Consider the following 21,314-nt stretch of genomic DNA (forward strand, 5'->3'; position numbering starts at 1 on the left):
TCAGGTACCACTCCAAAAGAGGTCTACATTGAATAAAATAAAAAAAAATGTTTTCATTCCAAGGAGCTTATTTTCCACCCCACCAAGTACAACCGTCTTTTACATTTTCAATATCACAGAGTATACGAAGACATTATAAATTTGGCTGAAGTAAATTGAAAATGGCAGCTAATTGCAGTGCCATCTTATCAAGTTGCAATTTTTGAAAGTAAAGCCTAAAAAGACTGCAAGAAGATCTCAAGGAAGAAGTGTGTTCTGCTTTCTCTCCCTATCTAACTCTCTCTTTCCATCTTTTGTCATTTTCACAGCCAATTGAACGTGTCAGAAACTTTATCGGCACGGCCCAAAGACCGTTATCTCCCGGCTGCCTGACACACGTTTCGTATACGTAATGTGCCTTTTGTCTTTGTTGAAACAGCCAAAAACCAAGTTTTTTATTTTATTTTCTGCACAATTTGCTGCCTTGGGCCAGCAGTCGGCTGACTCCGACAAATTTGATTATTCATGTGTAGCACACTCTGTGTGACTTTCCTCGACTTTTTCGCTTTTTCTCTTCTCTTTTGTTTTTTTGTTTTTTTAATTCTTTATGTTGTTTTGGTAATTATTTTTGGTGTGAAATATGCTTTGGGGCGGCTTTATCCTGATTGTTTTACTTGTGATTGTTTCAGAGAGAGAAGCGTTCAGCTGGTGTACAAATTAGACAGGATGATTTTCTTTACTTTGTAGACTTACGTTAATTGCGCGTAGCACAAGGAGGGTAAATAAATGGCAGTACGTACCTGGAATGAAAAGAAGGAGAAGAGAAAATTAAGCTTAATTTGTAGCATATTTCAGCATATAATTATGATATACATCCTATAAAAAAACCACAGCCAAGCTATTTATTTGCTCAAGTTATGGCTAAAAACAATGCGAAAATATTGCAAATGAGCAACAATTAAGTTAATTAGCTTAACGTGTTGTGTTCTTGTGTTTTTGTGTTGTGGGTAACAAGTCAAACAAGACAGCTGGAACTAGACCACAGGATCAACACACGTGTTCAACATTTCATTTCATTTAATTTATGCTTTAAAATTATGCTCAAACACGTTGCGATGCTTTTGCCAAATTACTAACAAGCACAAAAGACAAAGCCGACAAAGTCGACAAAGTTTCGCTTCTCACCTCATCGGAATATGTTGTCGCCCTGTCATCAAAATCATCATCATCCTCATCGTCATCATCATTATTATGTGGTTCAGTTACTAAAACAGTTTGATTGCTCTTGCTACTTCGTTGGGAGCCCAAGTCTTTATCCTTGCGATTGCGCAACAAATTCGTCGTATCGGGGAACTCATCCTGTGGCAATATTTGCTGCAACTCCATCGAACTCAAAAACGATGCGCTCGCGAAGTCCTTTTTCGAATTATGTGACATACCCCTGCCCCCATTTAGTCTGTTAACTATCTGAAGTAAAACACAATGTTGTTAACGAGGCCCTAAACTAAATCAAAGTCAAAACTAGTCGGCCGGTGCTACAGTCGAGCATACTCGTCTGTCGGAGACCCCGTACTTTCTATGGCAAAAACTAATAATGGAAAAAAGTTTTTCTTACTAAGACTTGATTTTCGTCCGATCGGTCCTATGACAGCTATATAATATAGTGGTCCAACTTGAATCAACTTTGGACAGGATATATAAAACTAAGTAATATGCTTATTGTATGATTTACGCCCGATCGGTCCTATGACAGCTATATGATATAGTGGTCCGATTTAAACCAACTTTGGATATATAAAACCAAGTTATATGCTTATTGCATCAGTTTGGTTACAATATCTCATTCAACAAAAAAGTTTTTCATACTAAAACTTGATTTTTGACCGATTAAAAAAAAAAACAAACTGGATCTGCCTGCAATATTGAGGAATCTACATACCAAATTTGGTGTCACTAGCTTTTAAATTGCTCTTATAATTTGGATATGAAATTTTTATTTTTCGATTTGTGGGAGATAAAGGGGGCGTGGCCGAATTTTGAAATAAACTTGATCTGCTTGCAATATAGAGGAACCTACATACCAAGTTTGGTGTCTCTAGCTCTTATAGTCTCTGAGATCTAGGTGTTCATACAGACGGATGGACATACAGACAGACAGACGGATAGACGGACATTGCTATATCGACTTGGCTATTGATGCTGATCAGGAATTTATATACTTTATAGGGTCTGCCACGCCTCCTTCTGCATGTTACGCACATATTCGTTACAACAAACCCAATAGACCCCTGTACTTTTCTTAAGTACGGGGTCTAAACATAGAGTGCGTTGAACTGTAGCAAGAATGTTCCATACATAAAAGGGGCGTGGTCAAGCCACGCATGTTGCCCACTGATAATGCCCATAAAAGCGCAAACATGTCCCTGCAGCCCATAAATAACTCGATTAACGGTTGGTGTAGGAAACAAAAGGGATGCTACTACCCTGCAGACAGAGTTAAGTAACTAAGTGAACAAGTTCACACCACAGTTCCGGTTAGTAATTTAAGAAATTCCATAAGTAGAACAAAAAAATTTAATTTCTTTTGAATAAATAAATGTATAAGAGAAACGGATAAGTAGTTCACATTACCAATTCCGGTTAATACTTTTGCCTTTTACTAAAAACCGCCAACTTAAATTTTTCGAAGAAAAACTTTCAGATTTATTCCAATGAAATCAAACTTAGATCTTTCCAAAAGCATCAGAATTATTTTAATAAAAATGTGCGAAGTAATAAAAGCCTTTTATTATTTTAATAAATTCCACACACCATTTTAGCAAAATTACAAAAAAAAATTTCTTTTCCTAAAGTCAAATCTTCCCAGATTTTATATATTCAAATAAATGACAGCTTTATTATCATTACAATTGCTTTCTAAATCGCACAAATTTAATTTTCCAAAAAATAAAAAAAATTAAGAACATGAAATTACTCTAAGAAAATGGAGTGCTGAGGAATTTAACAAGCTGAATGATAAAGTTGACACTAAATATCGCAAACTTAATTAAACGCAACAAATATGTATATAAATAAATGCCAGCTTTATTCTGAAATTTCCAGTTCAGCACGCGCAAATTAAGTTTGTCAAATAATAAAACACACCCACACAAGAGAAACTCATATATAGTTGGGGGGATGTTAAAACCGCAAAACTGCTCAGAAGATACAATAACCGCACACTCTGCCCGAAAATGCACCTGGCACAGTTCTGTGTTTCTGCGGTTACAACGACAAACATGCAAAAAGCAACAACAAGACTAACAACAACAGAACATATTTCAAGCCCATTCCGAAAATCCCCGCCCCACTTTTTGGTGGCCGGAAGAAAATAAGTCGCAGCGAAATATTGAAACAATTAAATTGCCAGCGAAATTCAGTCACATACGAAAAGTGCTTCAACATGGTTGTGTCTATAGTCAAGAGAGGTGTTATGGCCAGCTCAGTTGCAGTTGCTCGTAGTTACAGTTTTGTATGCCAACCACAGCACCCATACGCCACGTTGGCCCACACACAGATACTCTCACACACACACACAAACACATCATTTGACAGTCGTCGCAGTTGCCGTTACATAACTTATTTATTGGAATTTGAGTGTCATTGAGAGTCCCGAAGCTTGTAGGCATTTCTCGCACCACTCGCTGCGAGTGCAAACCACAGCGCATTGAGGTTTTCCCCTAAAGCGAGATAGCTACAGTGAGACAGAGATAGAGGTATGAAGGTAGAGCGCATAAAATATGACCCCGAGCTTAAGTGACAAACAATTTGGGAGTGCAGGGAAACCAAACCGTGATATGTGTAGATATAAGAGTTTTAAGTAGTGTTTATATATGTATGTCAGATAGTTCATAAATTTGGATTCAAATGTGCTACATACTAAATAATCCATTAAATTCACGAAGTTTGTTTTGCTTGCAGTTAAATAAAAGAGTTTTCCATATAAACAGGTTAAAAGAATTTACATATATAAACAGATTTTGGTGGTTAAGAAACTAAACAGTTATAAAATTAACTAAATAACATAGATAATAAACAGCATTTAGCATTCAACAGATTTAAAAAAAACTCCAGTATTGATAGACAGCACAAAAGTATGCAACAAAGTAGAACAAACTTGTCGATCAAAGCTTAATTTCAGAAAGAATTTTTTATTTAACTTGTAAAAGAACTTAAATTAACTGAATTGTATAATAATGAAGAAACAATTATATATATATAAGTTGTCTGAACTTAACAACAAGAATGCAACAACCAAAACCAAAACAATATAAATTTCAATTAAATTTAGTTTTAGAAAATGCAAGCTATTATTTAGAACGATCACTTTACTTACTATACAACTTAAAAATCATTTGAAATAAAAATCTTCTCCTAAAATTATGCAATAAATTTCTTAAGCAACTCTAAGAAAATTTGCATTGGGATGACGCCAAGTTTAAAAGTTCAGCAACTTTGTGTTTGCACCTGAAACTAATTATAATTGTAATTGAAAGCAACTTAATGCAATAAACTGAGAAAGTGCATAACTTTAATTGTGTGTACAGTAGAAGGTGTTGTCCGAATCCAAATATTATCTGGCTGCCTTCCAGAGATAGTCGAGTTTATGAAAATAACTGATGGCAACATCTGCATAAATGCCATACTCACACACACACACACACACATCGAGACAGGTAGACAGACAACACCTTTGCATAGTTGTCGGAAAATTCCACTTTTAACTTGCAATTTTTGCAATTTTCGCATGCATTAGACAGAGTGGTCTCGCCCAGGATGAGGTCCTTATGGACTGGACCCCAAGGCAAAACATAAGCTCTGCTAATGTCTGTCAGCGGCATACCACACGCAGTCTGGTAACAGATACAAATTTGGTTAGCAGCAACAATATCCTAGGCTGTCAGGTCACTCAGGCTGGGAGTCCGTTCAACTTCAGTTTCCCAATTCCTGGCCAAAAATGCACATCGTTTGGGTGAACTTTGCAAAATATTTGGCTACATTTTTGCGTTGATAGTTGCCAGCACATGCAGACACTGATAGCTAGATATAGATACATATATATCTTTCTTTTATTATGAACAGTAGCAACGCTTTAAATGCATGTTGCGTGGTCTGGATTAACAATTTTGTGTACATATGCATGAAAATTGCTTAAAAATTGCATGTGGCCAACTTGTTTAGTTCTGCAGCCAAGTATATTTACTTAACTTTCACCCATTTCTAGAATTTTTCTGAATTTCTCGTTTTTTTCTGCGAAAGCTTTTAAAAATGTATATTATTATTTGCAACACTTCACTTGCGCTGTGTAGCTTTATAAATCTAAATTGGAAAACTTTTTCAACCAAACAAAAAATGAAAACAAAAAGAAAAGAGTTGACTATTTATGATTGTATTTTAGGATTCATTTTTTATTTCTGCTTCCCAGCGGCAGCTCAAAAGTTTTATTTTGTAGCTTAAAACTAGTCAAAAATCACAACTGACTTTGAAAAATGATTGCGCATTGAGTTGTGAGTAGCATGGGAAATGACTTAAAAGCAATCGAAATAAAGTTAAACTAATAAACATAGTTAAGTTAACAAAAATAAACTAAACTGGTAAATCATAAATATTTCATTTAGATGAAAATATTTCGCATTAATTTTTACTTAATATAAACAATACTGATGGGTTTCACAAATCTCTTGATGACAATTGCTCTTAAAATCAACTAAGCGAAATGATTATTAGTAAGCATAATAAATCAATTTATCAAAAATGTATATATTCCAGAAAATAATCAATTTAATTTAATTGAACATTTATAATTGGTTATTGCTTTTAGATGGCTAAAGATTTTTAGAAAATGACAGATAATTTTCACAAATGCAATTAGATTTATTTAGAATAAACAACTTTTAGGTAATCATAATATTCTCTTTTGTATAATCATTTTAATACTACTCGTATTTATCCAATTAAAATTTGAAATAATAAATTAAATTAAACCTGTATTGATATTAAGTCTATATATTACATTTTCATTTGCAATTTTTAATCATCAAATTTGCCTCGTGAATTTCTCTGGCATCTTCAATGAAATTTCTTTCAATGCGCCGCATTCTTTGTGACAAACATTTCACCACAAACATTTGCCAATTTCCGTAATTCTCTGTACACACACACACATACACACCTCGTTGTGTCATTGCATTTACATTCGCCGTCATCTTTCGTCAAGTTGCTCATCAATAAAATTTCGTTAGTCGCTGGAATTTACGTGGGCTTGGCGGCTGCTGATAAGAAACACACACACTCACACACACAACAAGAGAGAATACGAGAGCGAGAGAGAGATTGTGAAAGGGAGCGAGAGTTACTGACAATTCAGCCATTCTCATATTGACATAAGCAAAGCCCTTGCCAGACAGAACAAAACACATCAACATCACAGAGGGAGGTTGGGGCAGTGAAAAGGGCACAGGGGGGGGGGAACTGCTGTGACACAGGAAAAAGGTAGCAGAATTTGAGTTGAATTGGATTTTAGCTTGTGTTGAGGGTTATTTTCTCCATTGCATATGCTCTGTAGCTCGTATCTCTGCCTGTTGCTGTTCTTTTCCTGCCCCGCCCTTACTGCAATCCCTATCCCTACCCCAACTGCCATCCCTTTCCACTTCCTGTCGCTCCGTTTTAATTGTTTTGCAGTTTCAAACGTTAGCCAACGGCGTTAAACCCATTCTTTGGTCTAATCGGAATGCTGTCTCACAGCATTTTTACTCTGAAAAAACATTTGCCAACTGACACTTTTTTTTTAGTGTCCCGAGTTGTCGTTGTGGTCCCAACTACATATTGCACACATTGTTGTTATCATTTCCATACACACAACCTGCTCTATCATTTGAGTCCGAACAGTGTGTAAAGTGTACGAACATATTTTTGTGGTTTCCCAGGCCAACATCGAGTGCAATGTGTTATAACTAGTGATATAAATCCAAACTTTAGATCGAGTTTTATATCGAAATAGAAAATTGCCAAAAATAAGCAACGAGTTTTCGATATATCGGAAGATAGTAGATCCAGTTGCAATAATCGAGTTTTTTCAAAAAACTTTTTTTTAATTTGAAAACGTATTTGTAAGCACATACTATACTCGTATTTTTTTAAGAAATCTTATTTTTCTTGCATTGTTTTTATGCCTAATTCAAACTTTGACAATATTGTAGTTTATTTATTACGGGCGCTCTTAAAAAATTGAAGCACTTAGCTTAATTCTGTAATTTAACTACGATAAACAAGCCCCAGTGAGTTGTCGATTTTTAATGGGAATCGATAAAATCAACTCGATATATTTTTACATCACTAGTTATATCTAAGGACCGTAACTTTTATAAGACTTAAAATTAATAATATAACTATTATCATATTTTTAATATATTCCTCTTAGAAATAATAAAAATTGAACATAAATAAATGTATTTTTTTTTTAATTAATGGAATAACAATTTTTTATTTCAAACCACATATTTGTGACTACAAAGTTGTTGTAATCCATGGTTTTCACATTGATTTAATAAAAATTTAGTCCCACAACTTTTACTTTAAGTCATTGGTTATAGCAAATTGAGAATTCCAAGTAAGGAAATCCGTTTTCAATAAAATTGACAACTAGTTAAAATATTAAAAGGATACATTTAATAATAATGAAAATAAACAATTTGTGGTAATCAGAGAATGTACAGTGGCAACAATAGGTATTCGCTCGCATGTGTGTGAGATAAGGGCTCCCGAAAAAATTATCAACGGAAGTGCAGAATGTTTGAATTTTGTGTCTGTCACCCACAGCAAATACTCATACAAGGGAGGGCAGGGGTTGTCAGGGTTGCCAGCATGTTGCAACTGCCTTAACTGTTATGCAGGCTCTTCAGTCACAACTCTGGGTAAATTTTAAATCCACTCCTCGCCTGCTGGCACTAAAAATGCTCGTAAGTTGCGGCTAATCCATGTGGAAGCTGCTGCCAGGGTTGCCAGGCCATTGTTAAGGTCAACAACAAATTATTTTGAAAAGAGCCGCCTGGACTTTTATGTTTGACATGTCGTTCTGAATATACGAGTATATTTTGATGGGATTTTCTGTTGGATGTGCTTGCTTAATATTTATATAAGGGTTTTATGGGGTTTACCCTTACCCCCTCACCTTTCCTTTTCCCTTTGGCTGGCATACTTCTGTTTCTCATCATCCCTATTCCACTCGACGTCGTCATCGCAACACATTGCAAATATTTATTTTATTTCTTTGGGGTGCAACATATCAAAAAGAGATTGCGACGTTGCCTCCTACTCAGAAAATGTGAAATATGCTTGTCTACAGAACAGGGATATACTATGACTGGCATTGCAGTTGAATGCAATATGAAAATTTAATTGAAAAACTGCACGAAAAGCGGTAAGCAATAAATAAAACTTGAAAAACAAAAAAAAAAAACACTACAAAATCGAAAACAGTTGAAAAGTTGAAGGAAAGTAAGAAAAAACAATACTCGTACTTACAAGATACTCAGGTTTAAAAAAAAAATACAAGTTTTTAGATAGAAGATACGTGGCAAAGTCATGTGTTATTTTAAGTTATATTCTTGTCGATTAAGTTTCAGTCCACCCACTTTTAGTCTCAAAAAAAAACTCTGCTTTTATAGTTTCTGTTTACCATTTAACATTAAACAAGTTTTATCTACTTGTATTTATGAATAGTTTTTCCCCTATTTTTTCCTAATACTCCATATTCATTGAATAAATATTTTTAAATCAATATTACAGCTGGTTATATATGTAATACGTTACCAAAGAGACAAGATAATTTATTATAATATTAATTGAAACATAATTTTTATTTTTGAATTTTGTAATAGATAGTGAAAACTAAATTTATTTTTATAACATTTTCCCAATTTCCACTATTCCGTATACGCTGCATGGTTTTTTTACAGCCTGCATTATCTTAAATCATTATTTGCATATTAAAGTTTTCTATGTCCCTCTGATTAATCTCTAATATTTTGTCAGTTGTTTTCTTTCTAACCATTTCGTTTTTCAATTCTACTCTTCTTCCATCCCAAGGCAATGGCTGTATAAAACATTGTTAAATATATTCATGTAAATATAAAAGTAATTTTATTTGGACGACTCATAATGCATAACACATTTATAATTCATTGTTAATGACTGTCGGGTAATGCAATAAATCAAAGAAATTGAAGCAATTTGTTTGCAACAACAAAATGAATTGATAAAATTAATAATTCAGCGATTTTTGCCATTTGCTTGATCAACTTTTATAAATGATTTACTACGTATTTGAACAGAGCGTATATTTTCAATGAAATTAATTTGATAATGCATTATTGAAAATCAACTGCAACGTTGTCCTCAACCAAATGAACAACACAAATATTTGCACTCTCTCGACAACGGGGTGTATACGCAATGTGAATGAATGCGAGTATGATGCCCCATAACAATGTCATGCCACTACGCGGCAAGTCCCTTAATCAATTAATACAAATATAGCTGTGAATGGGTGTGACATGAGTGTGTGTGTGTGTGTGTGTGTGTGTAAGGGTTTTTGTCAATAAATGGAACGAAATATGCGACGCCCTGACATTGAACAAAAGAAAGTGAACAAGTGTGTAAAAAGGGCACTCGTTGAGTGAAATAAATGGAAACTCAAAAGAGTTGACAACTCTGAATGTGCTGCGTGCGTCATTTAATGCGCTTATTGTATGCACGAGGGGGGAAAAACAGAACTGAAAATTTTTTAATTAATTTATGTCATCGTTTGAAACTTCAAACAAACAATGCAGCAGCACCACATCAGCACAGCAAACACAATCAACAATCAACTATCAACAAGCAGCCAGCAAACTAGCAAAATCAACTTCCAACTTTGACAATCCCCCTCGACATTCCTTTCCCTCTCATTCTCCCATCTCTCTCTTCGCTTGACAAATCATGAAAATCAATTTTACTGTGAATTTAGTTGTCGTATTTGCCTTGAATACCCAGCGCTGCAAAATAGGGTAAAAGGGGTATATTTACTTTGAAATTGTTAAGCTCATTAAGCCCTTTGACTCAAGAATTACAATAGCTAACAGGTTTATTTTTAAGATAGTATTTAAATTACTTTTCTATCTAAAGATTTCAATAATTTCATGACAATCACAAAATAAACAAACTACAAGTTTATTTAAATAAAAGAAAGAGTATTTTTTGACTTAACAATCTTGACGTAAGCATGTAACAAAGATGCTATCATTGAGGACACAATCAACAGCTTTAGAGTGTGATTGTAAATGTTTGAGTTATGAGAATAGACTTTCATCTATTTGTGACTCTATGGGACAATTGCTGACAACAAACAGTGTAGTGTGTTTGGGGCCCTAAATGAAATATTTATGCGTGCTCTATTCCTACATATCACAAATCTCATTTATATGCAATCGATTCGGGACCAACAAATCGCATCACCATGATAAAAGCAATTACAGCCATTTGTTTACTCGTATAAGTGTCACAACAATAAATGTTGCGACTTTCATCAATTTGATAGTTTCAATTAAAATTCGTACTGTGACCTAGTGCAATTTTGTAGTGTTTGCAAAGGTTCATTAGACTTAAATAATTAAGTTGGAATTCCAAGCAATATATTTTATTAGATATATTCAATCAGATGTGTAAAGCCTGGTTAATCAAAAGAGATAATTGTTTAGATTAAAAATAATTAAGATTTTATATTGGTTAAGAAACTGCAATTAAAATATTCGCTAAGAACTCACGTTTTGAGTATTATTTTTATTTATTCTTTCTATTAATAATGTAGAGTGCAGATCTTATATTTGATTTATTTAATAGTGAGATAATATGCTAAATTAACTAACACTTAATTTATCACTTATTAATTAAAATTTCTACTATTAATTTAAAGCAGTGGTGTCGAATAGCACATCATAAAATAGATTTCCTATCCTTTCCTGTGGTGGAAAATATTTTATGAAGTAGTTTTTTAAAACACTGATTTAAAGCATAACTTAAAATGTTTAGTAATACATATTTAAAATTTTTCAGTTTAACTAATTTATTCTTTAGATGAAGTTCGATAAATAAGAACCAACAAAATGTTGAACTACTCTTTCAATATCCCAAGTTAATAATACAGGTTTGAGACCATTTATGAAAATTTAGCTTCCGCTTTCTGTAGCTCAACACTTATCCTGACAGTTTTGCCGACTCTCTCACAATTCAAATGATTATTGGGCATTTTAATGCCATTTGCTAATTGGCACTAGAAAAACCTCATTAAACACAATAAACATTTCGGCAGCTCAAGAGCTTAACTTGAGCGTTTAGAGAGCGTAAAATAAGCCAAATTATGACCATCATTTTTGGCCGAGCAAATAAGTATCCTACAATCAAGTGTCAGCTTCACGGTAACTAGCGAAGGGTGAGCTTCGGAGAAATGAGGAGGGGGTGTGGGTCAGAAGTGCTGTGTATTGAAAAGTTTATGCGTCTGGCAGCAAATGTCAATTATTTATAGAGAGTTCACACAATGTCAATGCCAAGGCGAAGTTAAGTGTACGCCCTGTATAACAAGCAACAAACAATGACAGCAACTTTTACTAGCCACAGCTGTTAACGACCGAGCTGTCCAATTGGCCAACTGTTCAGTTGTCCATTTGATTATGATTTCCCACCTTGTATATTTCTATGCATACACGCACCCTATACTATATACTACTCGTATATGTGTACTCGAATTCGTTGTCGCTTTGATAATATGAAATGTCAGCTCGAATGACAGCTGTCATTTCACTTCAATTCGCTTCCATTCAATTTGTATGCACCTACACACATGTGTGTGAATAAAACGCTTCTATTGTTGCTGAAAGCCTGAAATATCCTGTGACAATTTCAATAACCTGCACGTGGCGCTACATTAGACAACTGAAAAACTTGATGTGACACGCGATAAAATACGTATAAGAACAATTTCAAAATATCAAATAATGTTGGTTTTTTTTTTTAAGAAACATTGATTTAAGAAAAAATTAATCTACCAAAGCGATCAGATTCAGCTAAGTTTCCTTTTAATAATTTTGAAATTTTATTCAATGTAATTACAAATTTTTTAAAATTGCAGAATATTTTCCTTAAAACCCAATTTCAATATATAAAAGAACATTAACTTTTTATCAAAAAGATAAAATGATGCAATATTTAATTCCTAATTTAATTATTTTCATCTTCCAAAACCATTCTTGATAACAAAAAAATATTACGAAGTTATTTAAAAATAAGAAAAATTTTCCCATTTTGCATAATAAGTATTAGTATATATAAGTATTAAAAAAAAAATTTTAATAAAAGCGTAAAGTATACGTATATAACCATAATTTAGATACAGAAAATACTTTTTTAAAAAAGATAAATTCTACAATTTATAATTGATTTTAGTAAGTAACTCACACATAAAAGATAAGTGTTACAAACTGAGATACTTTATTACGCTTGAAACAAAAGCCAAACTTTTGTGCCATAAAGTATGGTCTATTCAACTATATATGTATATACTAGATTTAGATGGGCAAAGCACACCCATTTGTCAGGAGCTAAAAAGAGTAGCTCTTGGTCGTTTCACAGTCAAATTTAATAGCTTGACAAATTTAGCATGCAATTCCTTTTGGCCTTTCGTTGAATCCTTTTGCCTGACCCACTTTGTGAGTTTGTGTGTGTGTGCTCGACTAATCTGTGAATTTGTTTCGGTTTAAATTTAAATAATAGTTTTTATTTCTTTTTCTCTCACGACTTAAAGCAGCTGTGACAAATGTGCGTTCCATTTTCTTTTTTAGCCAACACTTTCTGAATTTCATTTGTAGAATTTGCCTGCAGGCAACGCTGGATATTCATGGTTACAAAGCCTGTTGCTAGCTTTGGGAGCATTTAAATTAGTTGGCCATGTTTTAAAAGCATTAACGCGTCATTTCGCAGGATTTGTCGAGACGTCGCGACGTTGGTGTCGCTTGTTGAACGCTTCCTAGCAGCAAAGGGAGTTCAGAAGGATCCACAAGATAGCTGCTGGCGTCTAATTCAAAGTGCATAATCCGCTTAGCGTGGCAGCAACAAACAAAGGCAAGATAACAGACACCTAATGTCCTTTGGGCAAGGACTAGAAAAAGGGACAAGAGCTACAGATTCATTTATCACCTACAGGAATTGCATTTGAGTCACTTTTCTTGGCGAAAATTGTACTTCAATTTTACTTAGCAACTATTAATATTCCATTAACTTGTGACGCCTGCCAGCTTGGGCATCTACCAAAATGTCAATCAAATGTATATTTTAAGCTTGTCATAACAATGTGGATGCCACATCCCATCAATGTTGTGACTCCTCCTGCATAAATGTATGAAAATTGCTTTGCCCTGCGCAATCTGTATTATTTTTCCGCCCATTTCACCCTGTCTCGGCCAGCCGGACGATCAATGTTCGCTTTTCAACAGCTTCCCTCTCCCGACTTGTCATTAAAACTGTCAAAGTAAGAGGAAACTGAAAAATATCCAAGTGACACTTGCAGCTGTTTCCTCAACGTCTCACGAGTCAACCACTTTTCTGCTCAGCTGCAAATGTCCTTTAATGGTTTTCAATGCAAACTTATGTCTTTAATCTTCATTATGTCAACATTTCATATTATTTTTATTCGCTTTAACTTCCCTCTTTTTTTATAACATATTCAATATGCATTATCCATATTTTAAATGAAATTCGATATTTCTTTAAAATTTTCTCATACTAGTGATAATAAATCTCGGTTTTTATGCAAATCACAGTGCGCAACATGGAAAATGTTTTCCATTAGCCTTTGTATTTTTAATAGGTAAAAATATTTACAATATTTTTTACTGTTAAATAAACCCAATGTTTTTCACCACAACTTACAATGCATTACTCAATTTTTTATTTACTCGCGCTCTTTTAAGTATGCAATATATTTTTTCGCCAAATTCCTTACAGTTGTCAATATGCAAGGGGAGAAAAAATCTCAATATAAAATTTGTTTGAGCAGCCAAAAAACGAAATAAAAAAGAATAAAATGAATCAACATTGCATATGTTCGGTTTCCCTCAGCAACAAAAAAATATGCCACAAAATGCGAGAGGTGACAAATAAAATATGTTGAATTCGGAACAACTCGACTGCAAAAATTTCTATATTTGTTTAAAGCATCAATTTTTTTAAATTCATTTAAGTAACTTTATATCCTATCAGTGATAGCATTCTAAATTGAAATTGATTTAATTAAATGTACATACAACTTTTGAATTATTTTCATTGAAATATTTTTTGGCGCAGCTTAGAATTTAGAGAGAATTTCAACTACAGAGATTAAATTTGAATGTAGAATGAAGTTACATAGAATTAGTTAAAAAATATCTTTAAAATACACATAAATTTCATTTTAGAATGAGTTTTATTTAAATATTTAAATAAATTAAGGCTTAATTTAATTTCAATTAAATAGAAGCTTTAGAACTAAATAAAATAGAATAATTTATTTGAGAGAAAGAGGATACTAGAACTGGTTATCATAGTTTAAAAATTGATTTTTTATGAGTTCCACACAAATATCTATTGCATTATGTTTAGAACAAAACTGAATAAAATCTTATTAGCTAACATAGCTACATGAAGCTAAGTAATCGTTTAAATATCAATATACTCTGAATTATATTTGAGAATGAAAACATACAAATTAATCATAGAATTCCAAAAATTACTTTATATAGCGAAAAAACTTTACTTTTTACAATATTGCTAAAAACCTTAAAAGTTAGTGTTTTTAATAATACAGAACTCTGAATAGTCCCAAAATAATTTATATATTAAAATGTTTACACCAATTTAATGTTGTTTTTTTGAGCTTTCGATTTAAGCTGTGTGCTTCTTGTGTATCTTGCGCTTGGGAATGACTACAATGCTAGACTTATCGCACATAAATACCCATTTAGGAAAATAATTACGTGGTATACAGCTGGTAGAGAAAGGCGCAACAAAGAAATGAGAAGTAAAGGGAGGAAAAATGTAAGGAGCCCCAGAGTTGGGCTCATAACCGTCGTGTCCCGCGGGCTCTTTTAGCACAGATTTGCCACTATTGTTGTTTGAATGTTGGTGTAGCAATATTGTTGTTGTAGTTGTTGTTGTTGCTGTTGTTTGTTGTTTGGTTGCCTGTTCTTTGGCACATCGTTATATGAGCTTCATCCACTCCATTTTCTGTGTTTTGTTGTTTCTTGTTGCTGCTGCTGCTGTTACATATGAATTGACAATTTTTGCATGTTTACAAGCCAACGGCAAAAGGCAGCAGCAAAAGGCAGGAGCAAAGTCACTGGCACAGCCACAACTTCAGGCCATGGCTTAGTCCCATTTCTGGGTCTTCCTATATCATCACATCACGAACGGAAGTTTTTCCCTTTTTCGGCTGCTTCTCGTCCTGCTCCGCTTTAAGCTTCAACTCCTGTGCGATGTTGTCAGCTCGTTGTGTTCACTTCCTGTTGATTGTATTGTTTATGATGGCTCGTAGAGCAGTTTATACTCATCTACTCCAAAAACTATCGAGCCAAGGCAACTCCATGAGTCACAACCCAATCCACTTGAGGTTCCACATCGTTGTCATAACTGCCAGTTGCAAGTGGCAGCTGTTGTTGACTCTCCCTTTTTCCCTCTCTGTCTCTGTCTCTCTCTCTCTCTATCTCCATTTCCTGCTGCATTTAAAATCAAACTTCGTTTATTTCTTTGTATAACTTGTTTGCTTCTCACATTATGATTATTGTTATGGTAATTAAGTCGACATTACGCATACGCCATGTTGCAGTCAGACTCGCATTTATAGCATATTTTACAGCGCCAACACCCAGTACAGTCTGCACATTCCATGTCTACGCTCCATTTTCTTTCAATGGGTGGAGAGTTGCCCACATGCCGTTGCTTTGAACTTTGATTTAATACAAAATTTTCTAAAAATTGTTTGCCTGAGTTTTTCCCCCTTTCCATTTATTATACCCTGTGCGCATAAAATAGTTAAACCAAAGAGAGGGTATTATAAAGTAACACGAAACTAGATATGTTAAATTGAGTAAGAAGTATATTCATAATTTGTTCTTTCGTGAATCCATCCAAAACTATAAAGAATTAAGCTTTTAAAATTTAACTATTAGAATTATAAAGAATATATATAAAATTTGATTTGTTCTAAGCTGATATATAGTCTAAACTTTGCATGTAATAATCGATATTAAGAGTAAATTTAAATCAGCTTTTTTATTTTAGATCTACCCATGTCGGAATTTCCGCACATCAGACACACTCTCCAATTAAAATTCTCTTGATTTCGATAGTACATATAATCCATTATTTTGTATATTTTCTAAGCTTAGATTTATCAAAGACCTGTCTAAGGATATTTACCTGTCAATCACTGTGATCAGTTCTATAGTATTATCGATTGCTGTATAATTTATATAAATACAATCTATCACAAATTTAGACTTCTGGATATCTAGGATATCCACCTGTCAATCAACTCTTAATGCAGACATTTTGGTTTTTATTTGGACTGGCTTTGTACACAGTTTCTAGACAACTTTTTGAGGGTTTGGTTTAGGGGATGGATGGGTTGGGGTTGAGGTTCTTTTGCTGTTATTGTTGTAACCGAAATTTAGTGGCTTTTGTGCTCTTTACGTTTGGAATTTTGCACGCAATTAATTCAATTTGTTAAATTTGGTGCCCAAACTTTTTGGGGACTGCACAAAAATTTGCGGCATTTTTGGTTGAACTAAAATGTTATTAAAAGTTAACAGTAGGTATTTAGCATAGTTGACAAACAGATGATGAAAGCCAGAGCTGTGGGTTAGTATTTTGAAACCCATCAACCTAAGATTTTTAAAGGGCGACAGAGATTTAAGAAAAACACAACACAGGTAAATAAGCTAAAATTACAAATAAAAACTAAAAAAAAAATAAATATTTTGCCAAAGGTGTAAATCAAAATAAATGCGCAGAAAATTTATAAAGCGCATCAAGAGTAAAGTGAAAAGCGCCGGAAAGCTTTCTGATTGTTTGGGGCTCATGCGGAATTTGCCAGCACAGAAGGATATACTAAATCCGTATGGGGAGTCCGCTACTGCAAAAGCAAAAGGCAACATTATAATAAGCCGTGAATAAAATGCAAATTTTAACGCCAAATTGCGACAACAATTGCAACACTCGCTGCGGCATGAGTTGCTCGCGGATAGATAGAGGAAACTACGTATAACATGAAATTGTGAAGCAAACTTTTGTTCAACGCCTGCAGGATGCGAGTTTCTCGTACAAGTTAACAGTTTGGCCAACTGACGCGGCCTTTCGCATCCCTCACAGTTTTGAACGGCCAATTAAAAGTGCAAATTATATTTGTAAAAGTTAAATACAAATAAAAGTAATAAATAAATATGTAGTGGAAGTTTGATAGTTTTTAAAACGGGATAAAAGTTGATAAAGCGAAGACAAAATGCAGTTAAAGAATAAAAGACATTAAATATTTTTTTTTTTTTGTATAAAAAATGTTGTAAGGTCCTGTGGCTCCCTACAGTGTGAAACATAGCTGGGTTCGATTTCTATCTATTATTTACCTGTCCTGTGAAAAATCTTGCTATGCTATGCTTCTTAAAAAATAAGTAAAAGGATAGTAACAGATACACAGAGGCAAGAAGTCCCCGACTTCTCGACTAAACTGACTAAGAAAACTATCTGAAACCGAAATCTGAAAGGGATTATCCTAAATCGATTTAAGATGAATTAAATTTTGTTTATGATCTGATGACTACTTAAATTAAACTGATGCTGCATTCCGGAGTTTTCCCGCATATTCGCACTATGCAAATGATATGGAAAGCGAATACGAAGAACGTGTACAATTTTCGTTTTTCCCTGGTGTAGCATTTTCATCGCTCCTCGCTCAATCTTCATTAGCTGCAACACGCAGCCGAGTTGCAACGCATAATAATGCCCTTTATATTATGATATAATAATAATAACAAATGCGCTTAAATGCAGGTCCTTTCATGTCCGTGTACGGGCTCGTGTAGACCCGTAAGCCTGGTTGCCAGACCAGAATGATAAATTTTTCTTAGCCGTGTTATAAATTCAAGTTGCACAAAGCGTTTTCTGCATGTATTTTGCATGTCACAAATCCGAAAACAAAAGCAACTAAGGCAGGCAACAGAGCGACACGCCTACCAACGCCTATGCCAGCACCACAGAAGGACCAAACACGCCCACCCCCTGTGAGGGGCAAGTTGCACTTGTTTTTGTTGTTGTTATTGTTGTTGTGTTTACAAAAATAAGCAAACAGAAGAGTGAAGAATAGAGAAGAGAATGTTGAACGGCCATTTGGCCCCAAATGAAGCTCTGCACGCCGCACATTGCAAAGTGCACGTTGCATGGGGCGTATGCGCGTTATATATGTAGCAAGCGGCAGCTGCAGGTTGCCAACACTGCATGCATGCAACAAGAACAACGAGGACAACGTAAGCCAAATGTAGGTTAGATTGCACCGGTTCAACCGACTCTCTTGTCCATAATGAGCCACACTTGATGTGAGCCGCATTTGAGCCGGCCCAGGTCATAAATTAATTGGTTACCACACACACAAGCACACAAACATGCACACAGAGACACTGTAAGCTGAATGAGAACAGGGACAAGGTGGGCAAAGTGTATTTTAAGTAGCCTTATAAATACGAAAGGGGTTGCTGAGAAGAAAGAGGGACTAAGGGATCCTAGATGCAAACATAAGATTATTTTCAGTTCAGGAAAAACGAAATTTCGGAAGTACATATAGTTTCTTTGGTATTTTTAGTGAGTGGATAGTTTGAATATAAATATTTAGCTATCAATTAAAAATTAAAATTAATAACTATCGATGACTAGTTTTCAAATTAAGCTGGATATCTAGAGTCTAAAATAGATCGCTTCATGTTCTTATTTTCGCCCGTCAAAGTTAAAACTTTTTGTTATATGTATTTTGTATATTGAATATTGAACTATTGAATAAGTATGTTAATTGCAATTTTTATAACAAACCATCAAGGATTTTGAAATTCATACCCCACTAAAATAATCGACATTCGCAATCGGTAACTCTAAGCCTTGAATCTAGATACCTTTAGAATTCAAAAAATTGGCTATCTAAGTAGTCAATGCAGCATTAGAAATCTAAGCAATTGTAATCAATAACTCATTAATAAACTATAAAAAGTATCTTAGTTTTCATGCAGCACTTTAAGTTTTAATCGATAGCTTTTGATGATTATTTGTCAAGTTATTTCACAATTAAAAGAAATTCGAAAACAATTTCAATAACTTACAATCTGACTAATGTGAAAGTTCAAGAGAGATCGAGAAGAAATTGCGTTGTTTCAGTTGAGAACACGATAAGGAAATGCTCTGACAACAATCTGAAATGTAGATCGCACCTACACATTAAATGATCTATAAGCTATGGGCAAATACAAAAAGAATATATACTATATATTTATAAATATAGTACATTGTTGGTGCTTCCCAGCGATAATAAAAAATGCGTTTCAAGCTAGAGCATTTATTCTAGTAATTGATCGGATCATCAGTTGAAGTCGAACTGCCTGAGACTTAAGAATACATATTCGGAATGAAATTTCAAGTAGCGCTACTTTTGTTATTAGCTTCCATTGCATTGGCAACGGGTAAGTTAAAATGTGATATGTGAAAAGTCTATGTGAAAGTAAGTCTAAGGTGTATTTTATAGGCTTTGTGGCGCCCAATTGTCCACATTGGACTAAATGCTGGAAGGATTATAAAAGCGGAAGGATTAGATATTAGATTTCAATTGCAATTTAATTTTATAATTTTGTTATTTAATAACTTGTAGTTCTATTTCAAAAAATGTTGTCGTGTTGTAAATTATCATTTGTAATTTGAATATTAAACGAAATTGTCAAATCAATTGGAAATCAAATGAAAACGAATTGAGGGACATTTAAACCCATTTTCCATTAGGCTTATGTGCTTAATTAAGCGTTAAGGCTATTAGTGTCGCATATATACTCGTATAGGGTACATCATCAACTTTGTAGTCCCAACAAATTTTCGCAATGAAAATCCAATGAAATAAAGCTTAATGCAAAAATAAATTTACTACCGCTAATTGCACACAATGACCACCCACACACACACAAAAACACACACACATACGATTTTTTCCTTGAATTTTCCTGCATGTCAGCTGGGTAATCCCCGTGCAGAGTTTTTCTGTATTTTTTTGGACCGTTGTCGTAAGCCTCCGCACGCAATGCGAAATAAGCTGCATTGAGATTGACAAGCTTGTCAAAAGATTTTTACCCTGTTGTCGAAATCGAAAATAGTACTCCCTGTCCCACGAATTCAATTCCACTCTGACCGCTAGGTGGTGCCACACAAAAATATTCCATGCAGTACACGTGTAAAAGCGAAGACTTTTAACGCATTTTAAAATACACAACGTCTATGAATGACATGGGTATGACGTATTATTGATTGAACCAAAGCTGGACTATTCATGTACACAACATAGACTACACTAAAAGCTGGCTGGATAGGTAAATACATTCGTATTTTTTTAAAGACCAGGTGTAAGTCTTGTCATTAACTACGCAAAACTCTGATCCATTAGTTATTTATATACCCCAAAAAAAAAGTGAGTATATATTTAAGTGAGGTAAAGTATACGTGCTTTTATTGATTTTTCAGACCCATCTGGTCTAAAGTGGATAGACCACACTGACAGAAAAACAGTTCGTTACTTTTAAGTTTCAAATATTACAAATTTATAATAATTAATTGGTTTCCCCCTACATTAATTTAAATTTGTTTATCATAAAAATATTTTTTTTAATTTTAAATAACAAATTTTTGTAATTTATATTAGTTTACTTAAAAAAAAAAAGATCTAGTTTTTACTGTATTAAAGGAACTAGCCTAATAAATAGTTGGTTCAACGGAAAACAAGGATTGAACCTGGATACGGAGTTGTTAACCGTTAACCGAGGTCAAATGAGTGAAATTGGAAACCGTAACTGAAACTGTAACTGAAACAAAAATTTGTATTATACCGAATCCTAAATTTTTCAAACCAAAATGACCGTATTGTAACCAATTCAAGTTACCTGGTGAACATCGGTTTAATCAAGCCTGAAATTCAATTACGTTGATATGGTGTAATCACC

The 21,314-nt window shown here is 34.0% G+C and overlaps 1 protein-coding gene and 1 long non-coding RNA gene across 3 annotated transcripts in view; one reads left to right on the forward strand and one right to left on the reverse strand.

Annotated features, from left to right (window-relative positions):
• Positions 1 to 21,314, reverse strand: part of LOC117788350 (calcium-transporting ATPase type 2C member 1) — a 57,984-nt gene that overhangs the window by 33,704 nt on the left and 2,966 nt on the right. Inside the window, exon 1 of one of the 2 annotated variants that reach the window (XM_034627097.1) lies at positions 1,165 to 1,446. The exons of the other annotated variant lie outside the window; for it this stretch is intronic. Within the exon in view, the coding sequence (XP_034482988.1) occupies positions 1,165 to 1,416 (252 nt within the window). The 5' untranslated portion in view covers positions 1,417 to 1,446. Of the gene's footprint in view, positions 1 to 1,164; positions 1,447 to 21,314 lie in introns of those variants that run through there. 2 annotated transcript variants of the gene reach the window in all.
• On the forward strand, positions 19,680 to 20,243 carry LOC117788354. The gene is made up of 2 exons (XR_004617762.1): positions 19,680 to 19,796; positions 19,859 to 20,243. It is a non-coding gene; the product is annotated as an uncharacterized LOC117788354 (long non-coding RNA).

This window comes from Drosophila innubila (assembly GCF_004354385.1).
Source record: "Drosophila innubila isolate TH190305 chromosome 3L unlocalized genomic scaffold, UK_Dinn_1.0 0_D_3L, whole genome shotgun sequence".
In the NCBI taxonomy this organism is placed as follows: domain Eukaryota; kingdom Metazoa; phylum Arthropoda; class Insecta; order Diptera; family Drosophilidae; genus Drosophila; species Drosophila innubila.